Source organism: Strongylocentrotus purpuratus, unplaced genomic scaffold (genome assembly GCF_000002235.5).
Source record: "Strongylocentrotus purpuratus isolate Spur 01 unplaced genomic scaffold, Spur_5.0 spur5_scaffold_11, whole genome shotgun sequence".
NCBI classification, from domain to species: domain Eukaryota; kingdom Metazoa; phylum Echinodermata; class Echinoidea; order Camarodonta; family Strongylocentrotidae; genus Strongylocentrotus; species Strongylocentrotus purpuratus.
In genome coordinates this window covers 7836867-7861712 of record NW_022145596.1, presented here as the reverse complement: position 1 = coordinate 7861712, position 24846 = coordinate 7836867, and the positions used below count along the sequence as shown (strand labels likewise).

The 24846-nt window shown below is 37.3% G+C and overlaps 1 protein-coding gene and 1 non-coding gene across 2 annotated transcripts; one reads left to right on the top strand and one right to left on the bottom strand.

Annotated features, from left to right (window-relative positions):
- Window positions 1-5572: 5572 nt before the first annotated feature.
- Window positions 5573-24131, bottom strand: LOC105442992 (sodium/glucose cotransporter 4). Its single transcript, XM_030981270.1, has 14 exons — window positions 23714-24131; window positions 16473-16544; window positions 15905-16009; window positions 15030-15089; window positions 14451-14555; window positions 13543-13729; window positions 12801-13012; window positions 12277-12412; window positions 11643-11750; window positions 10874-11024; window positions 9849-10017; window positions 9263-9478; window positions 6697-6823; window positions 5573-5793 (listed from the first exon to the last, which is right to left on the bottom strand). Exons 1-14 carry the CDS (start codon window positions 23804-23806, stop codon window positions 5573-5575), a joined length of 1962 nt encoding a protein of 653 aa, XP_030837130.1. The 5' UTR covers window positions 23807-24131.
- Window positions 17351-17422, top strand: TRNAG-UCC. Its single transcript has one exon. It is a non-coding gene; the product is annotated as a tRNA-Gly (tRNA).
- Window positions 24132-24846: the final 715 nt, after the last annotated feature.

The window sequence follows — 24846 nt, the reverse complement described above, 5'->3', positions numbered from 1 at the left end:
CTCCCTCTCTCTCACATGGTGCACCCGCAAGCCTACTGTATATCTACATCACCATGCAAGCCGACACTTACAAGCAGCATGGAAGATTATTGTTTTCCATATTGACGAATACGCATTTAATCGGGTGGTCCAATACCTGGGGGAGGGGGGGGGGTGGGTCGTGGATTTTCTGTTTTTTCCTGTTCATTATATTTGTCCCTTGCTCTTTGTTATCTTGGCTTTCGATCTTGTATAACTTCCTCCTGTTTTTATCATATCTTGAATACTGACGACTTTCATATTTGTATTGAAAGACAAATACTTAATTAACCCCTAACATTTTTTACTTTGAAAACAAATATTGCAACAAATCCCGACAGTCGTCGTTTCCTTGTATTAAAAATGTGCTATCACATTTCAGTCTTTGTACTCATTCTGATAATCTCACTCACTATATACAATCATGAAAATATAACAAAACCATCTTAATGTTGATATACCTGCTCATTAACTTATTAACTTACACAACTGATTAGATTATATTTTTGACATTGTATGAATGCGTATCATATAGATTGATTAGCCGTTACATATGAGCTAGAGTGTGATTAATGCCTGTAGATATACCTATAACCTAAAAACCTGTATTCACTATGATACAACCTAAGATTGTAATTGTTTATTATCGACTTTTAAATAGGGCTATACCCCCTGGAAAATACTCCCTGGGCAATTACCACCTAGGGCAAAATAACCCGGACAACTAACCAGACAACCACCCTGTAAAAGAACTACGCCATAGGGCAACTAATCGTGGGATAGTTCCCCCTTATATAACTGCCTAACGATCACCCCCCCCCCCTATTTGATTATTCTGTAGATAGTTATCCAATGGTTATTGTGGACATTTTTAAGGGGGTGGTCAGCCGGTGATAATTGACCAAGGTGGGTCTCTAAAGGGGGGGGGGTGTGGGGTGCGACACCCCCCTCCACTGTCAGGATATTGTCGGTAAAATGATAATGTAATGAAACGTCAAAGCTTTCAGCGCTTTGCGTGGGGGGGGGGGGGCGAAACTGAATTCAGACAAGGGTTAAGTCAGAGTCGAGAACAGCACAACGAATCGTCTTCTTTCCCTAATAATTTGTTTAATGAAACGTCTAAGCCTCCCCCCGCTATAGGGAGCGCGCTTCGCGCTCTTTAAGTGATTCGCTTGCTCACTACCGCCCCCCTAAAATAAGATCCTAGCTACGCGCCTGCATTTAAATATATAGCTATGATGCTGACTAAGTTGACGAAATGTTTCGTATATTTATGTCGTCGAGGAAAATGACCATTTGCGCACAAGTACTTTAGATAGTTCATAGGAAAAACAATTTAGCCTTCGGCCCCGGGTTTATACTTATAGGGTTAAATTTGAAGACATTGGGACATTAAATTTTGTCGGTAATTGGTGGCTAGTTTTGTCGTTAATCGGTGGCCTCTACACCCCCCCCCCCCCCTCCCCCACTGGAAAAGGTCTGTGGGCTGTGGGGGAAGCAGAGGTCTCCCTATACCACCAAACATGTGGAAGCCCATACTATTCTACTGGTACAGTTCTTGGAGTTTCATTGATCTAGGGAATAGGGGGGGGGGGGGGGGTTTACCAAACGAATGGGATTCCCCATTCTCATGCATTCATCACTGAGTTTCACGTTTGCCCATAAAGTCGGAATTCAGTTTTATTACCACTTTACATGAAATGATTGCGATAATATGATTTGTAGTTGATAGATAATTCGTTTATGTTCTCAGCCGGAGCTTTATTAATCAATAACAGTTGATCATTAGAGTTTTGGGCCCCGTCTGATAAAGAGTTAATATTAATCACAACTTATTTGAGATTAATGTAGCATCGCAACTATGTACATACGAGAAAGAAGACTATAGACTTGCGATTGATTGGAGGACTGCAACTCTTCATAAGAGGGGCCCTGAGAAGATATAAACTTGATATTTTTAATAACAAATCATAACGTCACAATCTGTTCTTTTGGAAATGTGTGACAGAAATTTATTCAAACTTTATGAGCAACAATTTAATACCTGTGTAATCCAGTGCATAAATGACAGCAATCACGGTGCATCTTCTTATGTTCTTTATATTTTATTTTACCCTTACCAAATAGTGAAAAAGCTTTATGTTCGCACGCAAGCCGTGGGCCCAAATTCGGAAGTAAACCAGAATATTCATTTGTTCATGTGCAGGGGATTCCCTTCTATTACTACGCATTGTGTAACTATACGGTGGAATGCAATGTTGTTTATTCTTCATTTTGGGTAGGCGTTTGAAGAGTAAACAATTCAAAAATGGTATCAAAGAATGCCTTACTAAAGGGGAATATGTGTTAGCAGTGGCGTACGCAGGATTTTTTCAAGGGGGGGGGGGGGGGGTTTAAAATCGGGCCCAAAATTTCGCAACGACTCAGCTTTATTATTTTGCTCCCGAAAATGTGAAAATCGCGCCAGCCGAAAAATCGCTCAGTGGGGGGTAAGAGGACACTTTTTGTTTTGTTTTTTGGAGTCCAAAAAAAATCGCAACGACTCAGCCAGCCGAAAAGTCGCTCAGTGGGGGGTAAGAGGACACTTTTTTTTTTTTTTTTGCTCTCGAAATTTGAAAATTTGACATTTTGTTCCGTTGGGGGGGGGGGTAAGGTCACCTTTTTTAGGTCAGCCATTGGCATATTTTTTTTTTTTTTTTTTTTTTTTTTTTTTTTTTAATAAAAAAAAAAACACCTCTAAAGGGGGGGGGGGGTTTCACACAAAAAATACAGAAAACATACACATTAAAAAAATTCAAGGGGGGGGATTAACCCCAACCCCCCCCCCCCCCCCCTGCCTACTCGCCTGTGTGTTCTGTGCATGAACAATCACGGGTTGATATTTAAAAAAGCCAAAGAACGAGGTGAAGAGTCGGAAATAGTGAGATAGAAGGAGCTAAATAAATGGGAAGTTGTCTCACATCTCCAACAGAGATTGGTTCGTCTCCCCCTGCCTCTCTCTTTCTCTCTCTCTCTCCCCTGCCTCTCTCTTTCTCTCTTTCTCTCTCTCTCTCTCTCTCTCTCTCCCTGCCTCTCTCTTTCTCTCTTTCTCTCTCTCTCTCTCTCTCTCTCTCCCCTGCCTCTCTCTTTCTCTCTTTCTCTCTCTCTCTCTCTCTCGCTCTCTCTCTCTCTCTCTCTTTCTCCCTCCCTTCTTCCTTCCTCCGATAAAATGAACACAAATAAGTGATTATCTGTAGGAGCCTCTTTCAAAACTTAGATATTTTTTTTACCCGGTAATAACAAGTGATTCAATGCTAATTCCTCAGATATATATTTGTATGTGTATTTGGTAATTTGCATGTAATATCAACCATGATTTTCTTGTTCAAATCAAACTTCAGTCCACCGCATAACGAATACTCAATAACTTTTCACATGTCAGGTTCGTAAAATCGTGTCTCAGGCACTGTTGTTACATAACACGGAGAGCAAAATAATACGAAATACATATGTATGTATGTGGTATACGTTTATTATATTACTTTGCAATTTCGCTGTAAATATTTACAGATCTAATGATGTCTTGTCTTGTGAGTGAATAACACTCTATAATGTAAATTAAAATCATTTTATTTGTCAATTTTTATTTCAAAAATATATAATCATCCATTATTTTATGCATGGCTTGAGGGACATCATATACCATTACAATGTATAATGATAATAATAATAATCATAACAATATGATAACATTAGATACTTATATAGCGCACAATCACCTCACAAGGTGCTCAAGGCGCTCCTAAAAATGTTCGGCTCTGTTAGGCTACCGTCTACTAAGTTCACAGTATTCAAGGAATTCCATCCTACCGGTATTATATACCTGGGTGGAGAGTGGCAAATGAAGATAAATGTCTTGCCATATGACATCAGCGCCGCAGCGGGACTCGAACCATGTGATCCACAGTCCGACAATGTGTCCACTTTATCCACCACGACACCTCTAGTTTGTAGATTAAATTGATCATTCTTTACCATCCATTGTTGATAAAAGCACGCAGTAAATGATCTAACATATCATACATGGACACCTGTTATTAGCATTTGATTCGTGCTTTATATTAATGTTTCGATAGATATTTAGTGCGTATAGGTCTGCACATTTTTTGTATTTTAAGTGAGTATTTTAAGACCTGGTATTATCGTAATAATATAAGAGTTTCAATTTCAAGTTTATTTTAACTTCCGTTCCTACATCTTAAATGGGTTCAAACATAGGTTTAAACCCAATTGATTTCTATAAGATATGCGCAAACAAAAATCGGTAATGAAATCTATGTACATAGAATGTAAAATGCAATCATGTATACATAAATTGTGAATGCTAGTTTTGGCGTATTTTAGTAATATACACACAAGTGAACATGGTACATAAAATGATGTTAAATCAAATTTTATAGAATAATGCTCATATTTTCTTCAAAACGCTTAACTACATCACCTGCCCACGATTCTCTACCGCCAGAGAATTGATGTACGTTTGTTTTCTTAAATAGACTTATGATTAAAATTGATTGATAATATGAAGCTCTATTCAGTTTACTTTTTCTCTCGTCTTTACCATTCTTTCGTATCTTGTCCTTTATGTTGGACAAATTTATTTTAGTATATTGAAAAACTCACATTTGGATACACGCTACATCTCTTGTTTAAATCGGATATTTTTATACATGTTTCTGAACAATTTGATTCACATAGTGCTACATACATTCACTTGTGTGAGCCGAATTATTAAATTAAAAAAACCTCGGACACGTTGGAGATCAATAAAAGATATACACGAATCCAGAGTAGAAAGAAATTAAAAAATGCAAAATGATACAACAAAAGCTATACATACTATATACATGTCTCAACCGTACTGTCGGTATTAAAACTATTTCATATATTTTGTGTGTATTGTTATCATATCAATGCTGTTTTCGTATGTTTACCCCTTGCTCCAAAAGGTTATACGATTTATATTTTGGCTGTTTTCTTAAAATATTAAGACCCAATAAGAACAAAATTAATGACTTATAGATGTATTTAGTATTTTTCTGTATATGTCTGACAGACAATACGTATTCACCAACGTGAGACTATAGTCTCTGGCCTACCCAACAAAAGCATGTCAGTTGCTTCCCGGAATTCTGCGCCTTCTTTTCTCTGTATGATATCATAATTATGAATTAATTATACCCATATGCTACGATGCAGGGTGTTTGGGGGAGGGGGGGGGGGGGTTGAGGCTACAAATTACCCCTCTGAGAATTATTAGCGAATTAACGTGATGAAAAAAAGAAAATATAGCTACGTCTTGTCACTTTTGGATTAGGTTGCAATTTGATTCAATAGCCGATTATGGCAAATGATAAAAAGATATATTTTATATGAAAAGTGTGTGATTTCTTTTTTTTATTATCACAAAATCAAAGATTTCTTACATTTCGATAAAGAATATATTCATATAATTCCATTTCGTCCAGCCCTCTATACGATATACCTCAAAATGTATATACGGAACTATAGATATTTAGGCATAGTATCCGAAGAGGAAAGCGCAAACGCCGGCCAGTACGATGCCGTTGACTGCGGCGATCTTTTGCCACTTCGGGTCGTCCACAGCCGAAGCTTTTTTGACCGTCTCCTCCTCCACCTCCTTCGTGTCCTTCTCATCGATGTCCATCGGTGAGCCACTGATACCACACAGGATGTTCCAAGCTTTCCATTTGAACCCGGTTCGGCTTTGCGTCTCTGAAATGACAAAGGAGGGAAAAGATCAATTTTTGAAGAAAAATATAATTGTGCTACGAAATGGGTAGCAAATCACACTGAATTTGTAAAATTAAACGTTTTGAGGATTTATTATCCTTTCGTCGCAGCCAGTGACTGTATTAAGTAAAAATGTACTGTTATAATAAAAACATACAAATAATAAAAACATATCTACATAGCCCTACTTAAAAATATATAATTCCAATGGTATAGCAAGAATATTTTAAGTGAACTTACATAAATGAAGCGCGTGCATAAATTCATTCAACTAAGTACACACTTAAGGGTTGTCCTTCATGATAAATTGATATCCACATTAAATTTGCACTTTAAAAAACGGTCGCCTTTGAAAAATCGACTAGAGGCAACTCCGATAGCTTTGTCTATCCCCTTTAGAAATCCGTGAACATTTCATTTTAAGTAACCCGAACATGTTTCTATATAGGATATACAATAGGGTATTGAAATCGCCTTTGAGTTGATTTTTAGAAACGGTAGTTGCGATCGTGGCTAAAAACGGACAAAGCCGGAACCACTTGTAGACCGAAACCCAAAATGTTAAAGAGTAAAATGAATCCCCGCCCTTTTGAGGCGATGCCTCTTCTTATGTCTATTTCCATACTATTGTCTTAGTCTAGGAATTAATATACCCTCCTATACTGGATAGAACAATAACAACAAGTATCATGGGCTTATGCATCTACCATACTTTAAATATATACTTATTATGTTAAATCGTGAACTCGTGTCCCGACTCCCTCCCCTCCCTGATTCAAGTTTTAAATAGCTACCACCCCTCGATAGCTCTTTTAAAGAGCCCTACCCCCCCCCCCCCCCATCCCCGTCAAAGAATTTGGAGTAGAGCCCTTGAGTATGACTTACTAAGTGCGTGTTCTCTGACTTTTTCTTCCCTCAACAGTTCGTTTTTCTTATCTTTATCGTCCTGATCGTCCGACATGATTGCACGGGGAAGCTTGGAATTTCTGGTCCACCACGTCAACCGGATCAACTGGACAGGAACGATAATAATACCAAAAAAATAATAATACTCAGTTTTTATATAGCACTTATTACAATCACAAAGCGCTTCCAAACTTGGGGATTATTACCCCGGCTTTAGCTGTGTTGCCATTGCGGCGCCCTAGCATTTCAAGGAATTAATTCCTGCCAGGTACCCATTTACATCACCCGGGTTGAGTGTGGCAAATGTAGATCAATGTCATGCCAAAGGACATTAGTGCCGCGGCGAGTCTCGAACCGCGGACCTTGTGATCGACAGTCCGATAGAAGTACATGAGAAGCCACATACAGGTTGAATATAAATAGTAGTTGTCAGGGGCGTTATAGTCACATAATAGGAGGGGGATGACCGACAAAATTGCCGACGAGTTGAGAATTTTTTCGACAAGCAAAGAGAAAGAAGAAGAAGAAGAAGACGCAGAAGAAGAACGAGAAGAAGAAGAAGAAGACGAAGAAGAAGAACGAGAAGAAGAAGAAGAAGACGAAGAAGATGAAGAGGAAGATGGAGAAGGAAAATAGGAAAAAGAAGAAGATAAGTAAGGAAAATAGCCATCTACTTTTGTTGGCTGACACAATTCCTTATTTTCTGACAGAGTGACAAATACCATAATAGACCGGTTTACTTAAGTATTCAAATTGTATGCATCAGGGCATGCTGTTTAAAGAAAGGTTATTCTTGACAACCCGAAAGCTTTCCTGAGGATTGCCCGACATAAGCCATGTTCAGCGGGGCTACCTAGTAGGAGTCAGTTAATCACTGCAGCAATAAATATTGACTTACATCATTAGTTGTCTCTAGCCGTGTTCACACGATGGCAATTTTGGTAGGCGTAAAGGTTGTGTTTAGAGCTAGTCCGCGTAGTTTGGTAAGGTCGGCCTAAAGGCACTATGAACATGACTGATAAAGAAAGCGGACACAATATACAGTTCCTCAGGTAGACAAAGGAACATCCCTTCACTGCTATAATATGTAAAAATGTGTAGATACAGGTGTCACATGCATATTCACCTTTTTACATAATAGCAGTGAAGGGATGTTCCTTTGTCTACCTGAGGAACTGTATATTTTGTCCGCTTTCTTTGTCCGTCATATTCACAGTGAGGTCGGAGTAGTGACCGTCTGAAGGATAATCTAAACACGATGTTTATTGCTGCAGGGAGAAACCTACGCCGACTAGGAAGCCACGTCTGAACATGGCTATACAGTGAACGTCAAAAGACCATTTTCGTACTGTAATAAAATTTAATGCACAAATCTGTGTTAAGTGCCTTGTTACAAATTGTTTCATTCATCTGTTACGGATAATTGTATTTCAATAGTCAGAATGCGGATTGCATACATTAATTAAGGCCCGAATTCACAAAGCAAGGTTTGAGCTCAGACCAAGGTTTGAGCTCAAACCTCCTTTTCGTCCTTGTTTTCACGAAGTGACGGTAGTGAGAAAAATCGTAACGCAAAGTGAATGCAATTTTTTTTCACTACCGTCACTTCGTGAAAACAGCGACGTTTTGTTTCGCCAAACCTCCTTTTGTTCTTTACAAACCAGGTTTGTAAAAAATGCGTAAAACGCGTCATATGACGTACGAAAACCTTGGTCTGAGCTCAAACCTCCTTTGTGAATTCGGGCCTTAGTGTTGTTAGGTAGGACAGCCATAATGTTCGTCCTACCTATAAGCATTATTGTATGCAATTCGCATTCTGAATATTGAAATACAAGTATTCGTAACAGGTGTATGAAAGAATTTGTAACATATATTTGTGCATCAAATTGTATTACATTCGCTAAACCTTTTGTTGCCTTTAATAGGCCATTTTCGTAGTGTAACCAAATTTAATGCATAAGTCTTTGTGAAGTGCCTCAATACAAATTATTCCATTCACCTGATAAGAATAATTATATAAGTATTTCACGGTTAGCACATTTCCGAACTGCATACATTAATTGTTGCCAGGTAGGACACAAATTATGGCTTGACCTACCTAGCAACACTTATTACATGCAGTCTGCATTTTGACTATTGATATACTATTATTTTTATCAGGTGAATGAAATAATTTGTATTGAGGCACTTCACAAAGACTTATGCATTAAATTTGGTTATATTACGAAAATGCCCTATTAAATGTGGTGGATGTCGTTTCTTTCGTGATGCAAGTCGTTCCTTTCATCAACGCATTTTTATCTTAGCTAATCATTTGAATGATTTGGCTTATAATCTCTGTTTGTACACCATCCAATACATAGGTCCATAATTGGGAATTATGTTTACCCATAGTTCTGTATTGAAGTACTTTGTGTGCATGCGTGCGTGTGCGTGTGCGTGTGCGTGTGCGTGTGCGAGGGAGAGATATGGGACATAATTTGACGCTTAACTTTTGTAACTTGTGTTTAGCATGTCCTTAAAGTAAGCGTTGCCATTACATTACCTTATTTGCCGGGATAGCCGGTTTGAAGAAACTGAAGACGCAAATGAGAATGGTGGAGAAGACGTAGAGAAAAGCCGCGAAATGAAGGTAGTGGAAATTCTTGACGATGTTTGGCCTGTTATCCTCTTGACCGCAAGAGGGCACCCCATACACGAAGTCGAGAATGGATCGCGTTAGTCCGACGAGGAAACCACCTAACATTCCCCAGAAAGCTCCCTGTGTTGAAGTCGAAATAATGTAGAATTATATGGGGAAAGAAATGTATGTAAGAAAATGAGAGTGGGCATAGGTAACATAGAAATATTAATTAACACACGAATTACATTACATAGTTAGAAATCTTCTTTGAAGCCAATTATTATTTGTCGAATTTTGCATTAGTCCGAGTGTCCGACGAAGAAAAAATACAGTGAGCCTATACCCCGTACAGAAGCACAATGTGTTTGATCCTTATTTTATTCATTAGATTTTTAAAATGTTTTCCAGTTAAAGAATTTGTAACATTCGAAAGAAAAGTAATAAAACCGAAATGAATCAAATCAAGCCAGTGTTTTACTTATTCCAGATAAAATGTGTGAAAACTTACAAATTCATTGACCCTTCCCCAGAAAATGGCGGCTGTGAAGCAAGCCAACACAGATGGCGAGAGGTAGGAGAGGATAGACTGCACATAGACGAAGAGTTCGCCTGAACCATAGGCCTGGATGACGGGGATCCATAGTACCCCTACCACCACCAGTACCAGGGTGCATACTCTGAAGATGAACAATTTATATTAATTTATATCCTCTTGTTTAATACATTTCTAGAGTTAAATACGATGAAGGAAGTGTTTTTTGTTGTTGCTGACGTTATATTTCTAATGGATTATGGCACGTAAAATAACCATGCTAACTGAAAGAGAAAAGGGAGGTATAAAGTATAAGATAAACTGGATGTAGAGGAAGAGTTTTCCTGAACCACAGGCCTCAACGCCGGGGGTCTATAACTCCCCTACCACCACCAGTATCAGGATGCCTAATTTGAAGAGGAGAGGTAGATGCATGTGGATCAATTAAAGGGGACCTACTTTATTTTATTTCATGTTATTATGTACTTGTACATTTACATGATTGAATAAACGTGAGAGAGAGAGAGAGAGAGAGAGAGAGAGGAAGAGAAAGAGAGAGAGAGAGAGAGAGAAAAAAAAATATTCTAGTGACAGGATGGATAACACTTGTAAGCTGATAATTAGAGCTTATTTATTGACCTTGCATTTTTTTCTTCATTTTTTTTCTTTTTTTTCATTTTTCATTTTTTTCATTTTCATTTTTTTTCTTTATTTTTTTCCCCATTTTTTTTCTTCATTTTTTCATTTTTTCATTTTTTTTTCTTTTTTGAGGGGGGGGGGGATATAATATGAAGAACCGGCCAGATTCTAGACTACCCTATGGTGTATGTCCTAAAGAAATCATATTCGGAATACGTCAAACGTCAATCTCGTGTTCGCACATTTCAATACGCACAATGCCATTGATAATTGGCATTTATAAGTTGATTTTCCGAGGTAGTTCCGATGGTGTTTCTATTATTATACTGTGCTTTGTGATCCGTCTCCGTGTTTCAACTTACTTTCCTACGATGACGAGCTCGAGTTCGGTCGATGTCGGCCTGATCTTGTACCAGATGTCGAGGACGAACATCGAGCTGGAGGCGTTGAAGATGGAGGTCAACGAACTTATCATGGCAGCTAACATGGCCGCAAGCATCAAACCTTTCAAGCCTATGAAAAATAACATGTATTATCATTTTTGTTGTTGGTGGTTGTGGTGTTTTTTTTTTTTTTTTTTTTTTTTTGGGGGGGGGGGGGGGGAGCGGAGGGCTCGCAATTAGCCTTATTTTCAACCACCCACCCCCTCCCCCCCGAAAAAAAGATATATAAGATTATACGGCTTAGACAATTTCATTCATTTATTTACATGTATATACTTTTCTATTTTATTTTATACAGGGCCCCTTGGAAGAGCAATACTCGTTATTGAAAGGGCCACCCTGTATAAAGAAGACTTGAATAAAAAAAAATAAAAAAATTTATCTATTTATCTATTCAGAGAAATAACAATCTTCTGAAAATGTCAAAGCAACCCCTTTTCTTTTCGCTTTTCAACTTATTTTAGACAAATAACTATTCTCAAAAATGAAAGTGTTTTTTCGTTTATCTCATATTTGATTTATCATGTTTTGTTTCATTTTGGGTTTGTATAACTTGATTTTATCTTTTGCTTCTCTTTTTTCCCTCGTTTTTTGTTGTTGTTCAAGAGACCCCTGTATCTGACAGAGTGACAAGTACCATAATAGACCGGTTTACTAACGTATTCAAATTGTATCTGATATCACCTACCTGTTGGCATCAATTCCACGACCAGTTTCGGGTAGGCGATATCTGAGCATCCGGCTGAGTTATCACAAACTCTCTCACAGATTTCAGGATCCACACAGGCAACTTCATCTGAAAAGCAAAATTAAATGTTGACATTTCTATTTTCGTTCTTTCCCTTCGGTTGAAAAACACACAGAGGGAACCGATGGTGAAACACAAATAGCGCCACCCGCGTCATATGGATAATCTCTCGTTGCAGAAAAGGAGGTAAATTATTTGTTTGGTATTTATCTTCATGGATAACAAGGTTTTAGGGAAAATTTGAGAAGATATTAATTTTTTTATATGGAGAAGACAATAAACCAACATTTTTTAAAATATTTATGAAAAAGTACTTTTTTACATTCTCCATGCGATACGTATATTGTGTATGGCATAATTCACCAAACTTGCGTATTCATATTTTGTTTTGTTTTTGCTTTATTGTTAGTATAATTACTTTAGGAATGACACTTTTATAACTAGGTTTTCATCCTCGATTTAATTTACATTGACGCTATTTCAATATTTTGCTTTGATTTGATTTGACTTGATGTGACATGACGCGGTGTGATGTGATGTGATGTGAATTGATGTGATTTAATTTCTCTTTTACCTGCAAACAAGGTCCTGCTAATCATACCAGGCCAGATCATCAAAAACATGGGAAGGATCTTTAAATAGCCCGTCATGATACAGGCTGCTTTGCTGTGATTAACATTCTTGGCTGCGAGGGTACGCTGCACAATCACCTGTATTCATATAAACATATATATAATAATTACAATAATGATAATGATGCTAAAATCATAAAGATCTTATCATTTTGTAACCGTCGACCTCAACGGATGGACAATAACTGAGAAAGCGGAAACATGGAGTCCTTTAATACAAACTGCAAAGTAATTGGACTAAGCCCGGGGAGTCCATTGATTGTGCATTGTCATACTCTCTGTCCCTTCTCCCTCTCTCTCTCTCTCTCTCTCTCTCTCTCCCTTTCTCACTTTCTCTCCCCTCTCTCTCTCTCTCACTCTTTCTCTCTACACACACATGCTCTAGATCGCTAATGTTCCCGTTCGTCGTCTACACCCCGACGTCAGGTCCATGACCTGGATCACAGGAACAGCTTCCGATACAGACCTGGTTTGTACACCAGAAGTAAACACCCAGGATGAACACTCCAAAGACCACACCCGGCCAGGGTAGGTCTGCCGTCTTGGCGTCACGGAAGATGTGCCAGGTCTCTTCAGTTGGTATACCGCATGAGGTGTTGGCGTATTTTTGTGTGGTGTTGGGGATGGCCGTCATGTACAGGAGACGCAGGTTCCCGATTCCGCCGATCTCGGCGATGGCTGCAGTTAGAACGAATAATTATCAGAAATGAAAAATATTATTGATATGAAAATTATGCTAATCGCTATCTGTACGCTATAAACGCTGTCTATACTGTCTTACAGGTACTTTAAAAAACATATGTATGTGATCAAAAGATTTCAGGTAAAATATTCTTTCGTAGAAGAGGAATAACTTGATGCACAGATGGCACTTTCGAGGACCTGAATAAAGGGTTCTTGGTACAGAAATGTATGAAAGGATTTTTTTCAATATGTTTAACATTCAGGATGTAAAAACCCAATCGTGCATACATTAAATACGCCCCCCAAAATGAGCATCCATGGCCCCCGAATTGTATTTTAGTGCCCTTTTCCAATTTTGGGCACAATAGGCAATTTGTTGTTAAACCTTTGCTTATCAGAGATGTTTTTATTTTCAACTGACCCCAGCTTTTAACAAAATCTTGGATACATCCCGGTCATGAACGACGGTTTTGGTGTAATATATTGTACATCTTTGACTATGAATTTCTTTTCCGACTCCCTACCTAGGCCCATTAGGATGAAAGCGCCGATGAGCACGACGACGGCTTGGAGAGCGTCGGTGAAGATGACGGCCTTGAGCCCACCAGCCACCGTGTAGATGGCGGTAAGGACGAGGAGACTGATCACTGAGGTATAGATGTTCCAGCCTAAGGCCTGCTGGATGACGATCGAGCCAGCGTACATCTCGCCCTGTAAGGGATTCGAAACAGATACAGGATGGATGATAGAGCGTTAGGAACAAGGAATGACGCCTGGCTGGAATGCTCCCAGGGAGTGAAGAATGTGCATCAATTGTGTGCTGGTAAGCCTGAATCCGATGACCGGGGTAATATATATCTGTAAAGCGCTTTGAGAGGGCCTTCGGTCCTGAAAAGAGCTATATAAGAAATAGCTATTATTATTATTATTCGTAAAATGGTGAGTGGTCTACATACTTTTAGAGTGTGTTAATTACAAGGTATGTGCAGATGATTTCAAAGGTGAAATATCGGATTTTGCGGTCCATGAAAATAGTACCTCACTCACTTTCTTCTAAGAAAAAGGGAGAGAGAGAGGGGTACAGGTACAAATTCTGAACACTTATTGCGTTTTGAGAATGAAAAAGTTTTCTTGATAAAGAATGAACATTCCCTGCATGACAAATTAAGAATGTATAGCAGTCACATAATACACTGGCGTATCGAAAAATAAATAAACAGGTTGCAGGCGCTCCATCCTATGTGCAGTATAAAAAATATCGTCATCCTTGATTATAACAGGGACTATTAGATTCTGCACGACGAGAACGTGGACTGCCCTTTTAAGGCAATGTGACGTCACTGCCAGTGCCTTAACAGGACTTCACATTGTCTTAAAAGGGCAGTCCACGTTCTCGTCGTGCCGAATCTAAAAGTCCCTATTATCGACTTACGGAAAGCAGGATAACAATGGCTACGGTAAGGTTGACGATGGAGATGAACGTCTGAAGACGATAACCTCCGAAGCGTAAATGAAGGTACTCGGGCACCGTCGCAATCTAGAGAGAGAGCGAAACAAACATAGAAGTGTAATTCATAACATCAAAAACATGGATTACATTTATTAACAAATAATCTTGGCGCAAACGTGAATCCGACGAAATATTGTATTGCTCTCTGAGGAAGCATGATGGCTCAGTGGTCTTGTAACTGATTCGTTAGTGCCTTTTAAAATGCGTCGATCTTTCACTACCAAGTCCCTGGTATATGACTAAAAATCATAGATCCCATGGTTGTTTATTTTCAAAAATATTTTTGCTTTCTTATTATCAATCATTTAGGAAGTACAGTTGTAACAAATTTATTTCACGCGAGAGAAACATGTGCTAGTCTTGAGACACCGAAAGTAACATGGTACTAGTATTCCATCGAGTATTATACAAAGATATAGTTATTTAGAAATCGTTCTACAGTTCATATTGTTCAATTTTTATTTTTCACTGACTTTGAAAAGATGAATACAGGTTACTCACTTCAGCTGCGAAATAGACAGGTGTGAATATGAACCCAAGGAGTAGCAGTGCCATGAGAGCCTGCAAGAAAATAATAAAATTAGAAACATAGTATGAAGACCAACACCAGGAATGAAATGACATTTGTGATAAAGATCGGTACTTGCTGGAAACGCCTCTCTTCTTTCATTGACTAAAATCAATCTTTTACGAAGGATAATCAGTCTGCTTATATACACAATAGATGGAAGGCTTGCATCACGGACAAGGCAGTTCATAGTTGCAGTCTGAGCATGAGGAGTTAAAGGTCATTGAATACCAAATTGTGAAATACACGGAGACAGGGTTCTGAATATGTGCTCATGAAAGTTATGTAATCATTATTCATTAATGCACAAGCAGTGAACTCGATGATACACAGGTGGCAGTATTCTTTAAAAAGGGGAAACAAAGGCTATTTCAAAATATACAAAGTGGGACCTCTTCATGTTTTGAAGATCTGTGGATATTGGGGTCATTTGGGACATGTGCTAACCGTGAACTGGTTTATAGGACCAGACTCTCACTTATCCCATCAGACAGTCAAAAAGTGTACCGTGTCCGTGACGCAAGGATGGTTCGCACCAACTCTGGCCAATCCTTAGTACCCGTTTCAAACGAGGCTTCAATTCAGTTGCGTTATTACTTACGCTAAACAAGCGCTTGAAGGCCTTTGGCGCATGTGCCATTACTTCAACAATGTCTACACTTTTAATTGTGATTTCACTCTTTTTACAATAACACTTTCAAATAGTGCGCCAAAGACTGCGCCAATGGTTGACGCAGCCCTACGTCAGCAAGTGACGCAGTGTGTGCGACGGGCATTAGGCCACCTTCTCAAAGGGAGACATACTTACGTAGTACTCATAGGATATGACGGCATAACCTGACACGGATGCAGTTCCCGCTACGCCGATAAAGGTCGAACTTCCGATGTTGGTGACGTAAAGTGAAAGTCCCACCTATATTAGAATCATAAATTCATTTTTTTTCTAAACAAAAGATGGTAACGTCACCTTATATACAAAATGTTCTCAAGCACACCCAATAGCAACATTACTTATAATCCGAATTAACCCAAGTGTACTTGTCTTTTAAAGGGATCCGAAAGACAAGAAAATTACAGTATATAGGCCTAATCGTAATAATGAGATTCCAGAGTTGTGAAATTACAACCAAAAAAATGTGTGAAATGAAAAGAAAAAAAAAGTAAAATATAAAAGGGGACTTGCTCAAATCAGCTGGAGCCTTTTTTCACTCATTGTAAAATATATATGAAACTTTGTTATTATGTTTTCAGAAAGTTAAACATGCCAACTATTTTTCTACAAAACTTTAAAAAGTTGCTATGCCAATTCTTATAAATATGAAATAGATTTTGACGAAATCAATCTAAAACGACCATAAATTTTATTTTTTACTTACAAGCCACCATGACATCTCTCTACCAGCAAGAAAGTACCCAGTCGTTGAATCTTTGCCGCCACCCCATGCCGCCTGAAAAGGGATTTAAATCAAAAACTGAAAGTTGAGTAAAAAGCAATCAAAGAAGGGAACCTGATGGAATACCTCATTTCATTACAATACTGTTGAGTAATGACAAATTGACAATAATAATAATGGGACAAAAAAGAAATCATATCCTTTAGTAAAATTGATGTTTCGAGACCGAAACCCGAAAGGCCTTAAGGCCTCCGAGACAGAAGGTACGCTAGACCTTGAATTTAAATCTCCTTAACTTTCAGTCTAGTCCATGGAATTCAGGTAGGTGTCAGAGACAGCGCGAGACCGAGAGCCTTTAGTACTGTGAACCTCGAGACCGAAATTGCGGTCTTGTGGACATTTGTTCTTTGAAAAAAGGTTTGAAAAAGGGAACCGTATTAAATAATCACCTTAAAGGTAAAGACCAGTATTGGAAACGCCCCAATTTCAAAAAATGAAATGGAAGCTCTTATTACCAATCATGTGAAAGAGTATGTTTTGACTAATACATGATGATAACAATTTTGCCGGGAAACCGCCTACTAATTGATATATTTGGTAAATTAGTTTATCTATTGGTGTGTAAGAGATAAACGCACGTGTCGCGCACGTATATCTTTCTATGTGCAGCGCTTGTAACTTTACGAAGACTGGGCCAAATTTCTTATCATTTTGATGATTCCAGAACCTTGCAGTACACACCAATACTTATATGCTAGATGATCAACCTTTTCTGATCGATTCCACAACGTTTCTTTCACAATGCAATCGCATGATCATAAACTGATATTCATCTTTAAAATAACTTAAGTTTCTATGAAGCGTTGGTGGTATAGCGGTTAGCATAGTTGCCTTCCAAGCAATTGACCCGGGTTCGACTCCCGGCCAACGCAACGTTTTTTTTTTTTTGAGGAGGCGCGATAGCTCAGTCAGTAGAGCAGTGGTCTCGTAATCCGGCGACCCGGGTTCGAAACAAAGGCGATGTGCCAGTGCCCTTTGGTAAGGCATTAATCCTCATTACCAGGTCCCTCAGTGAGGACATAAAGCCGTCAGCCTTTGATCTTCAATGTTCTTGTGAAACTTCGGTCTTCTGAACTTTCGGTCAAAATAATGAGAGACATCTAAAAATTATATTGTCATAATGTGGGCCACTATCAGATACCAGTATGTGTACACTCGGGTTTATCAAGATCTTGAAATGTGTAACTCTGTTACTGTTAGAAATTGGGTGTTATGTGATATTATGTTCAAAGTACGTAGCCTATTATGAGAGGTTATTTTTGTCTTTGTAACTTTTGTAGAATTATTACTTGTTTCAGAACAACAGTCCTAATAGTTTTGACTTTGGCTTATATTGTAGGAAGTGCCCCCTTAATGATATGGGAGGATAAATGTCATTCATAGTGTCAATATTCTTATCTTGAAAGGGGAAAAGGAGTTAGCAAACAATATCGGAATAATTCTAGAGCAGCGGAGCAAAGGTGTACACGTACACGATGCGATAACCACGAGTTCAGTTCGTGAAAAAGGTCGTGAATCAATTTTAACATGAGTATGCAATATTTGTATCTGATGGTATAACGACAAAATTAGTAGTAATGTGAGCGAATATCACTAGTTGTAATAACTGATTATCAATATCAGAGTCTGTAAACTGGGCATTTTGTTAACCCTTTACCTAGTAGCAGAGAGATAGCTAGAGAGAGGGGAGAGGGGAGAGAGAGAGAGAGAGAGGGGGATAGAAAGGGTGAAGGGAGAGCTAGGAGGGGTTCAGTTCAATATTAATGATGAATTATTTTATAGAAGAACCCACTATAATTATCCACAAATGTTATATTGATCCCAGTGCCATTGATAGCTCTGATCGATCCATGATTCTTCTGCCCTCACCGACCTGTCAAAAGAGCATAATTTTGACTTAATTCAATTCTAATTTTTATGTATCTATCTTATCTTAAATACCCAATATGAGCACTGGCGCAATTCAACTCCAATACTGACATGGAATGCAATTACAGGTCCTTGATATCCTGTTTTAAAAAAATTAAAAAAAAAAAAAAAATTAAAAATCGCTATTTAAATCAAAAAATGATTGTTGGTCCGGAAAACTCCACGTTCTTGTCACAGTGTGAGTGGTCATGTTTGTCTGATGTCAAATACTTTCATAATTAATCAAGCCAGGAATCCCATTATGGCCACGTAAACACACATCTTAGACCTCTCATTCATTTACTTTATAATGTGGATTAACGATTCACTTATTGAATGTTATAAATTGTGAGTATGGCATAGTTAAGTTGCTAAAGAAGAGAATAGCACCCTCATGTTAACATTGCACAGATAAACATTAATTTATCGTTAACCATTTAACAAATAAATTTAGATTATGAGGCTAGTGTTTATATTGAATACAAACGGAAGCTTAGTCATGTAAACATTCGTAAAGAAATTGTAATACTCAGTAATCAAATCGAAAAATAGATTATAATATAATTTCCCAGACCCGTGTGTTTTTATCATGGCGTAGAGGGTTAAATAGCAACAACAACAAAAGCTATATCATGTAAACATTACAAACAGTACATTATAAACTTTGATTTTCAGTAATTAATTTGGAAAATACATTTGGATTACCATGACGGTGTGGATTAGGGAGTGGTTAGTTTAAGCGATTACCCCTTTTTGTAAACGTGAAAATGTTATGACTACCGGTAACCAAAGATACAATGGATAGTTCATTATCTCATGGGTGAAGTGGACCATTGGGTGGATTGTTTGTAGACGCCATTGATTAGGGGCGTGGCTAGACAGGGGTAAAGGTCGGGTGTGACACACCCCAAGTTAAAATGTATACAACAATTTCAAAATTTTGCTGACAAAGTAAAAATGTTGACGACCTCTTTTCTTTAATTTTTGTTGACGCTGCTGTCGGTGCTGCTCCCCCTCTCTCTCTCTCTCTCTCTCTCTCTCTCTCTCTCTCTTTTACCAACTTCACGACCTTCCCCGGCCCCCGTCGCATAAATATCGTCTCCATATTAACCTGTCGTTATGAATGCGTGATGTTGGGAATCTATACATAGAAACGTCAATGTGTTTTTGATATGTCCTTCTTTTTTATGTCTCTATCTTAAGGTTTTTTTTTGTCAACTCTCTCTCTCTCTCTCTATCGTTAATCAACAAGTCATTGTGGACTTTATGCTTCTTTCTGACGTCATATAGGCTACTTCAGCAAAGTCTTGTAATTAGTTGCAATTTTGTCTTTAATTTCACTAAAGTAGGTTTAAAGCGAACTACTTTCGATGCTATAACAACCGAATAATGTTGTCGTGGGTAATGCGCTTCTGGTACATAGTTGTCTTTCAATATTAATATTGGCTCGGTCTTCGAATGCAAAATCAATATTTACTACTTAAACATTTTTCAAGTTCAAGTTTCAAGTTTATTTGTTTCATATTTCACAAAAAAAGAATTCACATAATTGACAAGATTAGAACATAATATGAAATACTCTAATAGTGTCACATTATATAACCAATTCTTTGAAAAGACGTTGAAATTAATTGTATTGAATAGTAGGTTATACAGGATGAAATGTGAGGAACCTATTGAAAAGCTCAGCTTGTAGATTATAGGTTCCCATAAATAAAACTAACTTTTGTTGTTGTTTTGTTATGAAATGAAAAGAAATGTACAGATAGGAAGAAAATCATGTTGCACTATTCTGTTGCGAGAAAGATGAAGGGAATAGGAAAACAACTTTGGATAAGTAGTTCAGAATAGATCGATAGATAGTTGCACGAATAAATAGATATAAGTATATTTGATTTGGTTTGAATATATTCATTTCCCTTCCGATATATCCATGTAAATGATACACGTTGATTCAATAATGCACACTGAACAATGCCAGTAAATTCGCATGTGAGGCAAAAATAGATAAGGAATCACTTTTGAACTAAATTTGTACTTTAGAATGATTGAAATTAGTACACCATGAATACAAAAACTGAAGATATATTTTCTTTACCGATTTCGTAAATGTATTCCGTTCCAAAACATTTCATTAACCAATGTAGAATGCAAACTACATGAACAAACTATAGGGAAAAGACATCTAATGCAAGTTATTGAAGTTGTATGTTAAAGTCAAAGTTTTTTGGGCTTCCAATGTTCCTAAGCAGTAAGCACCACAACAGTTCTAGTGTTGTTATTACAAATATTTTTTTAAAGCTCTTTCCAACTTTGCTAGGTGGATACTATTACATAAATGAATGAATAGATACATATACAAATGGATAACAACAAAATAAAAGAATAAAAATTGACCAGACTAAACATATTTTCCTCTGCAGTACATAATATAGAAATAATCAAGACTAAATTAAATTGAATATTTGGCAACTTCACTCCAAATATATTTAACAAATCACCTTAATGTAAATTTTTATAAGTTATTTTATATAACTATGATAAAGCAAAAACTTTTACTTTCGAACGACTCTGTCATGTATATGTATATGCAAGTTAACACGCCTAACAAAATTAAGAGTAATTTTTGGAAAATGACACTGCACTCGTACATGATGTTTACATATAACAATGTTCAAGTTGTTCGTGCCCGCGCAATAATTTTGTGATTACAAAATGGCGAATCCGACATGGAATGTTTGCCATCATCTTGATACCTTCACAGATCAAATAAAGAACATAGCATGTTTCTATTATGTCTGATGTTCCTTGCCTTCCGCATGATTTAATCAAAACTTTATGTAGGCTAAATTGTTAGATTTTCGAAAAATATGAAGAATAAATTATGTTGTCAAAATTAATATGCGGTTAATAATCTTGAAAACGTCAACGGACCACTGAAAAGACTGACTTCCCTTCGTACTTTCTCGTCCAAACTTTCTCACTCTTTCTATTTTTCTTGTGCGCCTCGGAATAGCATTGTCTAGATAGACGGCGCTATACAAATGCCTATTATTATTATTATTATTACTTGTATTTTTATTGGATATCTTTTGATTGTTAAGGAATTTTTCGAAGAATAATGATTTAAATCAAAGTGTTAAAGATTCTCTTCATGTTTGGGTTTAGTCCGTGGTATAAACTTTTTGACGAAAGCTCAAACAAAATGTATACAAAATATGATGTCCGTGAAATAGCATTATTTCTAGATTCAGGATTTGCGTGAGAGTTTCTTTTTAATGAGAGCTCGCTATTAGTAGTATAGTAAGTAAGTGTAGTAGTAGTAAGTAATAAAGTAGTATGCAGTACGTTTGCCATTAGACTCTCTTTACTACACTATATCAATTAACCTTTAACTAAATGTGTACCTTGAACTAAACCATTCTTTATCGTCCCAATAATGAATAGTATCTGTCAATTATCTCGAGTTAATGGTTTTCGTATCATTTAGACTGAATATTTTGTCATATTTCTTCTCCTTGTTCTCCACTGTTTACATATACGAGACTTTCATAATTCAGTAATTGTCTGCGTATATTTGGTGTAACAGACTATAATGGGACTAATTAAGGACGTGCTGGAGTAGTTAGATATCGCACGCGTTAATGTCACGTTGAAAACGTGACACTACCAAAAAGTTCTGTGATTCGAGCAAGATTTGCATATTTTAATCATTAGTTCTTTGATAACTAAAAAACTGAACATGTTTATCTAAGGGATGAAATGAATAGTTTCCACAGAGACCGGAGGGACATACCAAGGTTGAAGTGTGGGTCAGTGTGAACTTTGTGTGTGTTTTTCTTTATTCTTTGCAGAAGGATGGGTGGTGTGGAGGTGTGTCTTGGTAGGATGTTGGGTTCTTAGTAGGTTCATGGTATGAGGGCTCGAGTGTGAGGGCGTATGCATAGAACGTGGAGTGTGTTATACTCTTCTCATATTTTTGATTCGGAAATTATCGGTTGATTTTCACATCAATAGAAAATTGTTTTGGGACAAATATTATTGTCTCTGCTTTCTCTATGAAGAGAGCAATATAGGAACAGGAAAACAAACATCTATCAAAAAGGAATATGGAATTATTTTGATTTTGATTTTGTAACAACTCCTCCTCATCATCCTTGTTATCAGTGTTATTTCATCGTTCTAGGTTTCGTTGTCTGCATTTTTTTATTTTCTTTTTTTAATATCCGTTTATCTTGTGCATTTTCTGCTTTTCCTTTTCGTTTATCGGTCTCTTTTCTCCTGATCAATTTTATTTTACTACATTTACCGCAAACTAATTTACAAAAATTGATTTACGTAGTACCACTTAAGTATGGTGTTCATTTCATATATATATATATATATATATATATATATATATATATATATATATATATATTTATGTATGTATGTAATTGCATATGACTATATATATATATGATGTATAATAAAAACAATCCCAATGTTAATCATCCCAATGCAAATAATGAATTGTATCAATGATTAAATGTGAATAGGATGTGAAAACGTAGAATGTGATTACAGGCGAATGATATAGATTCTTTGAAAATATATATTTATATATCTAAGTATTTATACATTTATTTATACATTTATTTATACATTTATCAATTTATCTACCACTCTGTTTAGAAAATTACTTTGTGCCTGGCTTGCAGCCTAAACCTGTCAACAAAGTGGAGCGTGTGATGCATACTCTTTAAATATTTTGAAATTAGACAAATGTGCGTTTTCCTCAAACTTTATCATCAACAACAAATATTCAGGAGCTTATGTATGGCATTAAACGTTAACCCCCCCCCCCCCCCACTAAATGACTGAACCAATGAACAAATACTGAGACAAGATACGACGGAATATAATGATAGAAAATCGAGTATTTGCGAGAGTTTGAAGGACAGGATGTCCATAATGACAACAATAAATTTACTTCAAATCGAATTCTTCTCGAAAATCAAAAGGAAAGTATCAAAGGGGTTGAAGGCAAATACCAAAATTTGAAATAACATTTCACATTTTAATATATTTTCCCACTTGATAAGTATAGAAAAATCAGCTGGAAATTGTACCTGTTTTTCTATTTATCAAACGAATTTCCAAAATAGAAATAATCAGATTTTAGTACAGCTAGAGCTAACATCAGTTATGCAAGGGAATTAGGAATAAAATCAATAGTTATTTTTCAGAGTTAGGATTAATTCGTTTGAGCTTACCCATATTCCTAAAGAGAAGACGAGGACGAAATGGATGACGATGACGACGATATCCCATGCTTCCAGATTACCGTTCGACGTCGAGTTACCCATTCTTCGTACCCGATCACGAATTCGTACAAAAACAAACAAAAGAGCGTTAATTGTTTGCAAGAAAGTTGATAAAAAGATCCTTTTTTGAAATATTTTAGTTGCTTTAGAAGATGATAAAGAGATGAAATTTAAGTCAAATTTTACGCAGAATTGTAGTTCCAAGCTTATGACGAGAGAACGCGGTATGTCTCGCCCATGTTCGTGATGTTATGATGATTGATCATAACTGTGTCGCGGTATGGGTAAGATTTGGGTATGTTAGATTAGCGTATGCTCTGGGTGTGTTGCGCGTAGCCTCTTCAAGTTCCAATTCAAGCAATCAAAGATAATTGTAATAAAGATAAACGAAATGGTAATTATCAATTGTCAACAAACTGCATTGTCTCACCGGGTCGTAAAAAGGAGACGATGTTCAAAATCCAAAGGTTTTGTTTAAAGACCACAAGGACGTCGACTTATCATCTTACCTCATTCGCTTTGGAAATTATTTGTTGCTGATGAGTCTTGATATTGTCGGGATGTGAAGATGCCCCACCCCCTCGTCATGCTTGTTCGTCCTCGAAGGAAACGCGCCTTTTCCATGATTACCATGGTAACGTGTGCATTTGTCACTTTTAGTGGAATTGTATTGACTAATGGCGCTCTATTTCTGCATCTTGGTTGGTGGGAGATAGAAGCATGTGCCTTGGTTAATCAGTTGTTTGAAAAAGTTTGATGGTGTTTATTATTCTATAGTACAAAGAGGGAGAGAGGGAGAGGGGAATTTTGTTTTCCTTCCTTCCCTTTCCTTCCACTGTTGCTCTATGTATCTTCGTCTCTTTCTTTGTCCTTTTTTTTCTTTCACCCTCTGTCTCTCTTTGTCTCTCTCTCTCTCTCTCTCTGTCTCTCTCCGTCTTTCTCTCTCTCTCTCTCTCTCCCTTTCTCCCTCCCACCCTTCATCCATCCTCCCCACCCGTCCACTATCTTTCTCTCTCCACCTAGCGTCTCTCGATCTGCCTGCATGAGCTCTCATCCCCTAATCTGCTCCGGTTCATCAGGGG